We start from the raw sequence: 12091 nt of genomic DNA, 5'->3' as shown, positions 1-12091 counted from the left end.
CAAACATATTTATATTCTTCAGTTTGGATCAGCTTCTCATCTCAGCGGGGGACCAGCAAAGATTGCAGTCTGTTTTATCATCAGTGGGGTCCAAATCGACCGTCCTCACTCTCATTCAGGAAGCGAAGGCACAATCAGAGGTGAGTGAAACCCGACAAGCCAGGCAGAGGGAGCGGCGGCCCCCCGCCCCGGGTCGTGCAGGGAGCTCTTCAGCTGGGTCTCACTTCTGTCTCACTTGCAGCTTGCTCCGCAAACTAGGCCTTGTCTTGAATTCCAGGCGCAGCTGCTGTTGTAATTCCCCAGTAGTGACTAGCTGCCATCCTCCTCACCCCCCACATCTGGAGTTTGTCCACAGAGGGCCCTCAGAACAGAACTGGGTTGGAGATGTGCGGGAATGACCACAAGCACATCTCTGCACCTAGGTGGACAGTACGGACTTCTCAGGGGAGCCCCCTGGTGGGGAAGTGGGTTAGCGCATCTGTGGAGACCTAGCCGGGCCCCCAGTGTAAGAGCTTCTGAAGCCTGGGGTTCAAGACAGTGTGGCTAACGGGTCCTTACAGATGAAGTCCTTCCATAAGTTGGAGGTGACAGTAAACAACAACAAAAGCAAGTATGGGTTCATATCTAGAATATGTCTCTGAAGAACATTAATTTCTCAGGAGAGAAATTCATAGAGATTTGAACCCTAATAAATATTTCTATTTCGAGAAAAAAGCAAATATGAACAATTTTTCTCGGCTGGTAATATACTTGGGTCAGTGACAGGCCTGAAAACACTGTTCCAGAAATCCTAATATTACCCAGAAGGGCTGTGGTGTTGGTATCTACTAAGGAGTGAACCAGGGTAGAGAGGAGACCGGTTACCCTGAGCTCACACTCCCTCTGGTCCTCAGCCCACTGGTTTGGGTCTGTGCAGTGAACCTGGAGATATCCAGCATTTTTCACTTTCAGCGAAAGGGACTAGTCTGTCCTCTCCCTTCTTCCTTCAACTTGTGTCAATAAGTAATCGTCTCCTGCATGCGAGTCTTGTTCTGGCATTTCCAGTCAAGGTGGCACGGTGGGATCACACTTTGCCCGGTCCCATTTCCTCTAGACATCTTACAGTATTAGAGAAAACAGGGCAGAAAACCAGAAAGTCTCAACCAGCTCACAAACGGGATGCACATTTTCAGGGACCACAAACAAAAGGGGCAACTTTTTGTGTGGACAGGATGTCAAGCGCCACCAGAAGGGGTGGGGAGGCATCCTCTGGGGCCTCCGACCCCCCTCACTCTGGTTCCACATTCACCACCAGACAAGTACTGTGGTTTGGTGTGGAAGGGCATTCCTGCTTGGGTCAGAATGCGGCTTTTCCCCTTATAATCCTGCAGTCTCCAGTGGCTTTCACAAAGCACTGTGAGCAAAGATGTCCTCACTTTACCATCTTCAGGAGTTTCCTGCTTGCTTTTTTAGTGAGTGTGGTTTGTGGGGGTGCTGAAAATGGAACTGCACACAATTCCCTGTGGCTTCCTGTTGGGGGCGCTGTTAGAGGTGGAAAACAAGCCCCGCTCCTCTGACCTCAACCCACCCAAACCTTGGGGAGCTCTCGGTGGTGGGTGTAGCTTCCCTGATGCTGTGCTAAGCTACTTAGAGGCAAGATGTGGCCTGACAGTCAGCTTCTAGCACACCTGTATCCTCAAACACAACTAGAAAATATATTTGAGTAAATTAAAATTGCGGTGCTATGTCCTGGAATGCAGGAGAATCCCATTTTCAAATACTGTCTTTGCTCCCATAAAGGCACTTAAGTAGCTGAGAAGTACTATTTTAGTATCAAACAAACATTACTTCCCAGAAGCTACACAAAGGTCATTTGCCAGACCACATGCTCCCATTTTCACTGAGAAAACCTGGTCCTCCCTCTCTCCACTGAACAGTGTCTGAGCGTGTAAACGGTTAGACTTATCCGTAAAGTCAAAATCCCCCCAAAGTCTGCCCAATATTCTAGTGTCAACATATGGGAATTTGGGTTGAACGAACTTCTTTAGGGAGGTGTAAAATGCTTGGGGTTACTCTTTAGGACACACTAAGAGCACTAAACTCTTTTTCTTTTAAATACTGGGTTCCTTCCCCAGCACACTACGGAGCTGGTTCTCTTTTCAGTGTTTTCACTTTCTCTCGTCAAAGCAACCCTGAAGGGTTATGATTAGATTCTTTTTCTCTTGCTGGGCTGAGAAGACCTTGAACTGATAGATTATAAATCACTTCGCGGGGAACCTAGCAATGCAGATCTTTAAAATGTTGTTCAGTCATATATAGTGTGTGAGCGAAGAAAGTCAAAATTCAGAATTAGCCCAACTCAGTTATTTTAAAATATTTTATTTCAAAATATCTTTTGTTTAATGCTTGAAACATAGGACAGTCTTTTGTTACTTACCCCTGGGACACTACTAGGAATGTTCTAGTCTTGATACGAGTTGACAATTAAAGTACTTTCTATTTTTTAACATAGTTTGTATTTTATGACAGTTCCTTAACTGAACCTGAAATCCAACGAACTAACTGCATATGGCAGGGAGGGGAGCCTACACCAGTGGCTTCGGTGTCCCTCATCCTGCCTCTTGGCGCTGCTTCTCTCTGCTCTCGTTGACACTGGCTTGGCTGAATGGTAGACTTACACAGTTGTACAGTAGAGCATCCCCTCCATGATCAAATTATGTGCTATGACCAGATGTGGGAAGACCTAATCTGGTGCCTGGATAGCTAAGTTGTCCCCTGTCCCTGCCCCATCCTGGTTCACGTCCACCCTGCCCGTGGGTCTGTGGGTACAGGATGGACCCTCAAAACGCCATCATGTCAGCACCACCCAGGAGGGGTGCAGGAGCTTGAGAGGAAGCTCCTCCGCTTCCAGGACTGTGTGAAAGCTCCTGACACACCGGGGTCCGTGTGAGCAGCTCTGCAGCCCCGCACGAGGACTCACAGCGCAGCTCCCTACCCCTTGGCACGAGGAACATACGGTTGACTCCTGAACAGCACAGTCGACTTACGCACGAGATTTTCACAGTATTACAAATGCATCCTCTTCCTTATGATTTTCTTAATCACGTGCTTCTTCTCTAGCTTTAAGAACAGAGTGTATAATACAACAGAGATAACAGGTAGTACCCGGCTGTTTCTGTTCTAGGTAAGGCTCCCAGGCAATGGCAAGCTGTTAGTGGTGAAGTTTTAGGGACGACGTTCTATGCAGATTTGACAGTGCAGAGGTCGCTGCACCTCCCCCCGCGTTATTCGAAGGCCAACTGTACTTTTTCCTGTTTCTTTTTACTAGAATAAAGAAGATGTTTGCTTCATAGTCTTGAATAAAAAAGAAGGCTCAGGTCTGGGATTCACTGTGGCAGGAGGGACAGATGTGGAGCCCAAATCAGTTGTGGTAAGTGACCACGTCGAGATGCTCGCAGGGCAGTCACTCTTGACGCAGCCTCAGCGGTGATCAGGACAAAATTCCTGTCCGTGAGTTCACAGAATGCTGGTGTTTGTTTCCTCCTAACAGAGCAAAAATGGAAAAGTGGGGGAAGTAGGACATAATCTAGCCATTGGCAAAGATCCACATTTTTACCACAGAGCTGACTGATGTGCAGACTGAGTGACCCATTCGATGCCAATACGTATAAGCACAGTTTTCTGCAATTTCCTCATATTCACCTGAACATTTTATTTAAGCACTAGAAAACACTAGAATTAACTGACCAAATCTGCATGTGCTTCTGAAACTTCTTCCTTCTCAGGAACAGCCTCCAGTTTTAGATCACTCAGAGGCGTCTGAGATCATCAGGGAGGCCACCCCCGTGAGACCAGACCACGTCCTGTTCGTTTTTGCGACCTTACTGCCCCACAGAGCACCAAGCACAGATGAGATGCTAGCGGGAAGCTGGAGAAAAGCAGTCAGATGGGGGCGCCGACATTTCTAATCCCAGCCTCACACCGTGTAGGCTTTCGATAAACCACGTTTGTCGGATTTTGAAAACTTGCCCTTAGAAAGTTCCTCTACTACAGATTTGCATCTGCCCTTTTGCTTTTACTGGAGGTTCCAAAGACTTGGGCTTTTGTCTTCTCCACACCCCAGGTACACAGGGTGTGTTCTCAGGGGGCTGCTTCTCAGGAAGGGATTGTGAACCGAGGGGATTTCCTTCTGTCCGTCAATGGCGCCTCGATGACTGGCTTAGCCCATGGAGATGTCCTCAAGGTTTTGCACCAAGCACAGCTGCACAGAGATGTCCTCGTGGTCATCAAAAAAGGGAACGATCAGCCCAGATCCTCCAGCAGGCAGGAAGCCAATGGGAAGGGCTCGCTCTCCAGAAAGCCCATCCCCCTGGAGCCCGGTATAGGTAAGTTAGTTCAACAACCAGTAGGGTGTGAGCAGTTGGCAGAGTAGATTCTGGTTGAACAAAAAGGAACCTAACTACTGTTATCGGGGTCAGAGAAATCAAATGTAGGGGCATGTGGGTGGCTCGGTCGGTTAAGCGTCCGACTCTTGATTTCGACTCAGGTCATGATCTCAGGGTTGCGAGACCAAGCCCCACCTCAGGCTCCACAGTGGGCTTGGAGCTTGCTTAAGATTCTCTCTGCCCCTCTGTCCACCCCCCACTCCAAACCATCTCCCTCTAAAAAAAAAAAAAAAAGAGTAAGGAATCAAATGTAGTGAAGTCTGTTTGTGTACACTTCTTGAAAAGGCAGTGTTCCTAGTAAGTAAGAAACTACCACCCCTCGTAGTTAAAGCCATACCATCAAAGATTTTAAACGACTGCTTGACAGCTTCTCTACATTTATGAAGGAAGCTCTTTCACATTTATATCTTCTTAGGACTTAAGTGGCCAGTAGGTAAAACACAAAACTCTTGTGATAAGGGGAATCATGGAGAGTATGTAGAAATTCCACTGCCTTTTGTCCTTGGAAAACACCAGGGTTTGTATTCTTTCCTGTTTTAGAAGAACATAAGGAAATGAGGGGGCACAAATGTTTGAAAACAGACTGTAGCCTTAATCAACGAAGAAGAGCTTATAAAAAGTGGTTCAGAAGTGGATTTTCTAAGCTCCCTCCATACTGTCATCCCAAGGCTCACTGGGAAGGCATACGAGGTATTTACTGGGAACTAAGTACCGCTTCGGTTTCTGAAGCACTAGGCAGATTGCAGCCTTCACAGAACGACTTCAGACCGCTGTGGTGCCCTCTCCGTCGGAGCTCAGGAGTAATGCCTTTAGTCTTGAGAGCAAGGAGAGCCCATGGAAGCTCGGTCAGGGCAGTGCCTTCTGGGGAGGCCTTTGGTTTCTTCTCAACATCTCTCCCTAATAAAGTCAAGGGTAGCGGAATTCCTCTCTGTTCACCTTGGCTATCTGTGATTGCTTTGCTGAAAAGAGCACTCATTTCCACTGAGCAAATGGAAAACTCTTGTCCAGATGCCTCCGTGGGCCAGGAGTATTCTCACCCTTCTCCTCTGTTGTCTTACTTTTGCTCTTCTAGAAAACTGAAGCCCATATTGCCCAGCACTGTCTCAATTGCTTGGTCTATTTTCACTGGATCCTAGAAACTTAACATCACAGGAAACCACTAGGCACTTAATCCCAGCAGCTTCCAGAGTTTTTAAGACTCATGAACTCAGGATATAGAAGTCTATCCTGTCATTCATAATCATTAAGTATTCCTGGGACACCTTCAGAACATCTGGCCTTGAGCCAGATTCTGTAGAGTTACCAAACTGTAAGCACTTTTGGGCCTTAGCTTTATTTTTTTTCATATTCCTGTCCCTTAAAATCCCGCTGCCCAGGGCTCTACCTGAACCCAGGCGGCTGTCCCTCCACATGGCCTGAGAGCATCCCGCTTGGGGACGGATGCCGTAGGCTGCACAGGACAGGCGCCTAGGAAGCTTTTTAAAATCCTACTGCCAAAAAAAAAAAATAATAATAATAATAATAAAGATCATGTTCTTTCTATTAAAAAAAAAAAAAATCCTACTGCCCAGCAAATTCACCAGCTCAGTTGAATCAGAAACCCTGAGGGGTGAGGGTGAGACCCAGGGCCCTGAGTCACTAGCTTTCTAAGGTTCCTAGGTGATTGCAGTAGAATGCAGCCAGAGCTGAGAGCCACTGTAATGCGCCCGTTCTCCGGGTTAACAGCAAGTGAAAGCACCTATTGAAAAACCATGCTGCTCCTGTTAGCACATTTCCTTCAGACCACGGGGAACGTGCAGTGACCTTTAAGCCACACTAATGGACTGACCTTTCTGTTCAAAGGCAGGGATGCTGGCTACCTTGGCCTCAAGCCCAAGTGGGCAGTTTAATCTGTGGTCCTTCCCCTGCCTCCCAGACAACTTAGCCTGCCTTTCCACTCACCTCCTCAACATCCTTCACTAGTAAAGTGTGTGAATAAGAGAAAGAAAAGGCAAGCTCGCCATCTCTACTCGGATCTCCAGGATGGATCCTAGCCAGGCCTCTCCGAACCAGCACACAGAGCAGGCACACGTTTGTTGCAGTGGAGGACCCACTGCCATGGACGCGTCCCCCCTACACCCCCACCCTGCAGTGGAGAGAGGAGATGGCAGTGAGGGCAGCTGGTGTATGAAGACGACACAACAGGAGCATGTGCGGCAGCAGGGGAAGGAGCGGAGCTCCGGGAGTCCCCAGGAGCTTTAGAATCCACGATCACAGTCTCACGTGAGGTCTGGCAGTGGGGTGTTGCCGGTTATCAATGCCAGACTGTGACACGCTGCTGCCATCGGCAGTCACGGTCGGCAGGAAATCGAATTTGATGCCCCAAGCGTGACTTCACTGAGACACACGACTGCAGTGTATGGGGCTTGCCAAGAGCAGTCTGGCCTCTAAGCCGCCTCCATGCTGACGGAAAGCGCTTAGGGGTGCCTGGGTGGCTCAGTCGGTTCAGTGTCCAGCTCGTGATTTCGGCTCAGGTCATGATCCCAGGGTTCTGGGATCGAGCCCCACGTCAGGCTCTGCTTCAGTTTGCTTCTCTCTCTCTGCTCACATGAACACATGTGCACCCTCTCTCTCAAATAAATCGATCTTTAAAAAAAAAAAAACTTTGAAGAGCAAATGGTGCGGGTACAGCAGGAACAAGCCACGAGGTCAGCTCCAAATTTGGGAGACCAGTCCTAACGCTGGTTTCAAAGGTAGATGGGACACAGGGATGCTGGGGTCATATATCTGGGGGACTGGGGAGCAGGTGATGAGTGTCCTTGTCATTTCCATCCTCACAAATGTCGTTGCTGCAGGGAGAAGCGTACCTTCACGTGATGCGCTGTGTGTCGAAGTGCTGAAGACCTCTGCTGGGCTGGGCCTGAGTCTGGATGGAGGAAAATCCTCCATGGCTGGAGATGGGCCCCTGTTCATTAAGAGAGTATACAAAGGTAACGCCCTAGAAAAGCCCGTCAGCTGCCTGTTTTCTGTGTATGACTGTGCTTTCCATTTGGAAAATGTTTTCATTCTTTCTCACATACAGGGAGTGCTGTGTGTCAGCCCTGTCGTGTTTTACACGTAGGAACTCACGTTGCACCCCTCCCCCCAACAATTCTATCAGAGAGGTACTATTATCCCTGTTTCACAAAGGACAGTGTGCGCCACGGGGGACTTACACAAGCACCTAAGGTCACAGAGAAGTGGCAGAACAAGGCTTAAACCCAGGCAGTCCGGCTCCAGGGTCTGCGTCCCAAACCTCCATACCAGATCCCAAACTCCGTGGCCTTAACTGGTATTAGCTGTAACTGATATAAACATACTAAGCTAATGCCATCAAGAATTGCCAGTCAAGGGTAATTAACACGGACCAAGACTGTATTCATTTAAAAGTGTAAATACTACACTTCAGGAAAGTAACATTAGAGCAGTAGAGATCACTGAATCATGTGCTCTTAAGAGGTCTCTATGAACTCGAATAATCATTTTATGATCTTGGACAGTTCTCAAAAATCTCTTCAGGTTCGTGAGCTAAACAATTACATTCAAAGTATAATTATACTGGGGCACTTGGGTGGCTCTGTCGGTTAAGCATTCGACTCTCAATTTCGGCTCAGTTTCTAATCTCAGAGTCATGAGATTGAGCCCCATGTGGGGGCTTGATGCTCACACGGAGTCTGTTCGTGATTCTCTGTCCCCCTCTGCCCCTTCCCCCCCAGCTCTCACACACACTCACTTGCTCTAAATAATCTTTTTTTAAAAAGTATAATTATACTGATAATATCAGTACATACAAAAACCTACTGTATATCTATGTAATATACTATTATAATAGTTGATATTAACAGTATAGTATATAATATATATAACATACACATACTCATCAGGTCATTACACAGAAAGCTGTGGTGTAGAAATACGTAAAGCTGTGTAAGTAATCTCCACAGTCACTGATTAGCGATCACGGTATATTGGACAGAAGTGGAACCTGTTTTCCTGCATTTACTGGGCATTTGGATTGTGGATTAAATACCTTGAAAATATCTTCTCCTAGTCCATTGTTTATGTATTTTAGGAGGAGAGGAGGAATGAATGAATGTTTTTATGTAGTTAAATTTTTCATGAAGAGAGATAGATAGATATACTCTTTGTGTCTTCAGAACTATTTCCCTATCCTAAGAATATGGGCCTATCGTTCAGAGAGTTTTCTCACTTTCTTTTAGCTTACCTGGAATTTACTTTGAATACTATGAAAGGCCCGGGCATTATTCTGTATTTATTCTCACAGGTGGTGCAGCTGAACAAGCTGGAACAATAGAAGCTGGAGATGAAATTCTTGCCATTAATGGGAAACCCCTGGTGGGGCTCATGCACTTTGATGCCTGGAATATTATGAAGTCTGTCCCAGAGGGACCCGTGCAGTTAGTCATTAGGAAGCATAGGAATTCTTCCTGAAACCTGCGGCACCAGTAGTGACACTCACTAGTGGTGCTCGTTTAACATTTTTTAACAAGAACCTGCTTTTCTCAGTTCCCTTACGTTAGCAAATCAGAATCACTTCTTCAAACACTGGGTTCCTAAAACAACACAGGAACACTGGTACAGGCAAGGACTACAAAAATCTCCAAGTTTTTACCTTTACGTGGCGCTGACCTCCGGAGGCCTTCTACCTGGACACCGAGGCCAGGAGGGATCCTTGTGTTCCGGGGCCTGTCCCCTCCGTGTTGTGTTTACTGATCGGGATACAAGATGTGGCGTGCCCTTCTTCATTCGAGACATTTACATAAGATCTTCGCATCCTTCCTGCCTCCTCGCTCACCGTACCTAATCCTGGCAGTTAGGGAGCTAACCAAGTCTGAGGGGCAACACAAATGTCACAAATAAAGGACTACAGTTTTATATAATTTTGTACGTAAATAAGAGAATGCTTTTAGGCACATTCAGTGGAAGGAGCTGTAGGTCTGTATGTTATGGTGAAAAGAAAGGGGGACTTAAGAAAAAATCAGTTAAGCTGAGCTCAGGAATTATCCAAAAAATGAAAAAGCAAAATACAGAAAGTGGTATTTTTTAGTGAGTGTAATGTGCAATGTCTGGCTGCAGAGTTCAGCTCGGTGGATTACTGATCGTCATGAAGTGCTGATCGTGATCTAAAAGTGTAAGTCGTAAGGCTGTTTTACAGAAATGCCGTTCTGATAAACCATACTAAATAGCCATGAACTTCGCTGCTTAGAACGAGCAGAAAGTTCCAGCTCAGAAAGCACCTTGCATCTAGTTCGGAACTTGTCTTGAGTAAGTACTTGAATTCAAGACCAGTCAATACAAGAGTGGGCAGAAATACTACAGTCACTGGGTTTCCATTTATTTTATGCACTCCAAACACTAAGCTAAATTTTTGGAAATCTTTTTAGCATCCTTGGATTTATAAACATAGGCATTACATTTACAATCCAAAGGGCAGAACTTAAAAATAATCCTTGTAGGGGACTTTGGCTGGTTGGTTTTCCCCTTGCCCAAGAAGCCTAAGAAATCTCCCCTCTGTAAGCACTGGCCCGCTCTTCCTGACCGGGGTATAATGACGCGTCTGCAGTGACTGAAGTATTTGCTGGTTGTTTTCCTGTTTTGCAAATTCATCCTTTGGCCAAAACCGTTTCCCTGCAGAAGACTGTTACGACTCACACTGCCCGTGAAACTCGTCCCGGCTGCTCTCCTGTCAAAGCATGACTTCTTCCTAGTAGCTGCTCCCATTCAGTGTGCTGTTCCCGATCCCCAAACTGGCTTTTCTCCTTCCTGCTGCACCTTCTTTTCTTAAATTCCAAACCTCCATCAGCTTCATTTACCAAAATGTAAAACGAAGACAATGGGGAATGCGGGTGAGTCACTCTTTCAAGGTAAAGAAGCAGAACTGTCACACAACCCAGACCCAAGGGGGACGCAGACCAGCTGCTTGAGTCCTGGGAATACGGGTGAGGACGCCAAACCCGCGTGGGTGAGGACGCCAAACCCGCGTGCATGAGGACACCCAGGTTTGATGTTGGACACTTCTTTCAACAACCTACAGCCTGGGTCTATGGCTTCAAGAAAAGAACTGAGGTCACTGTACACCCGCCCCCCACCCCAATCATGGAGGTGCTTGAGCTGTCACTGTTGTACGTCGTTCTTCCGAGTGACTCACCCCTCACAGTAAGCCTCTGTAGAGGTGGCCCACAGGGGTCTCTCAGATGAGAATGAAGTATCTGGCTGGTGTGAGCCCAGATTTTTTTTTTTTAACAGGTTATACAAAAGAGAATGTAGTACAAGAATTAGCTAGAAAGACCTGATTAATTTAGCTTCTACTTTTCACTACACTTCCAGGTAGGATACTATAGGCAGTCAGTGCAAGGTGCATGCTAGATTGTTTTTAAGTCTCTGGGGTCAGTTTTATGGTTTCTGCTTTCCTGCCTAAATGTTAGAATATTTGCCTCTACTCTTCCAGCTATGCCTCCTAGTAAGAAATTCACAGTCCTGTGTGAACAGACCGGAATTTCCAGAGCAATTCGGAGCAATGGAACGGTCTCCGAGTCTCTAATCATCTTATCTGAAGAGTGCAAGGGTAGACCTTTCACTCACTTCAAGTAGGCTAAAGTCATCATTTCTAGTAGATCTTGCCAGAAGGGTTTCCCTGGCCCACAGTTGGAACTTAAGGGAGAAAGCAAAAGGCTAAATTATCTCTGACCCTAAGATAGAAAGCTACTTACTTGTCTTCAGTGTTCAAGGCATGACTAGTATTTCTAATTAGTCTAATTCCCACACTTCCTGAAGTGAGCACTAATGGTATTATATTATCCTACTAAAACGTTCATTGTTTTGGTTTTCTAATTCATCAGTCATCCACAATAAGCTATGAGGGTAAATATGTGTTATAACAAGTAAATTGTAGTTGCAAGGATATTCTGTGAAGGTTGAAATAGGTTGGGTTGCATTTCTGTCCTCCAGAACACATCTCATTTATGGTTGACTTAACTGGCACCACACGTGTTGTATGATATTCTACATTATCCTTTATTTATGTAAAATAAAATGCCTTATATATTATTGAAGAGTAAGTGCAATAATATGAAATAGCCTGTACATTTTTAAAATGTTGTCGCCAAGTTATGTAAATCCACATCTCTGTAAACAACCTTTTTTAAGTAATTTTAAAAAAATAAACACTCTGCTTACTACTTTTTTTTTTAATTCTGCCATCTATAAAGTAACCTTTTAAAATCTCAAGAATGTTTATTATTATCTGAATTACTACATCAATGAGTGAGCAGGTCCAAAGGCAAGAGAAAATCAACAGCTCTCACAGGGCCACACTGAGGATCTGGCACAATCTAAAGCCATTCCACCTCCTCAAATCTTAAACACCCCTTGCCTTTGCAACTTCCTCGCCTTCTGGATCCTACCCCCACCTCCTCCCACTACTAAAGTCTTCCATTTCAGCAAGCCCTCTAGTCCCCTAGAACTGTCCATTTTCTCCCCATCAGAACCCCCACCCTTTCATTTCTATTCTGTTCAGACTAGACCCATGGTAGAGTACAAGCCCCACCCAGCCCAGACTCCTCACCCTCGTCCCAGCTAATCCGGATCCTTCCTTCCCACTAGCCAGCCTGTTGGTTCCTACACTCTCC

General features: G+C 46.1%; 1 protein-coding gene across 8 annotated transcripts in view; it reads left to right on the top strand.

Annotated features, from left to right (window-relative positions):
- PDZD2 (PDZ domain containing 2) overlaps positions 1 to 11654 on the top strand; it is a 379689-nt gene extending 368035 nt beyond the window's left edge. For all 8 annotated transcript variants that reach the window (XM_087867951.1, XM_087867952.1, XM_045787182.2 and 5 more), the window contains 5 exons: positions 23 to 140; positions 3308 to 3409; positions 4103 to 4364; positions 7259 to 7393; positions 8728 to 11654. In XM_087867951.1, the coding sequence (XP_087724077.1) occupies positions 23 to 140; positions 3308 to 3409; positions 4103 to 4364; positions 7259 to 7393; positions 8728 to 8894 (784 nt within the window). In that variant the 3' untranslated portion in view covers positions 8895 to 11654. The remainder of the gene's footprint in view (positions 1 to 22; positions 141 to 3307; positions 3410 to 4102; positions 4365 to 7258; positions 7394 to 8727) is intronic.
- The last annotated feature ends 437 nt before the right edge of the window (positions 11655 to 12091 follow it).

This window comes from Ursus americanus, chromosome 15 (assembly GCF_024610735.1).
Source record: "Ursus americanus isolate L20-20 chromosome 15, mUrsAme1.1.p, whole genome shotgun sequence".
Lineage (NCBI taxonomy): Eukaryota > Metazoa > Chordata > Mammalia > Carnivora > Ursidae > Ursus > Ursus americanus.
Note: the sequence above shows the minus strand (reverse complement) of the source record. Positions and strands in the feature narration are given on the sequence as shown.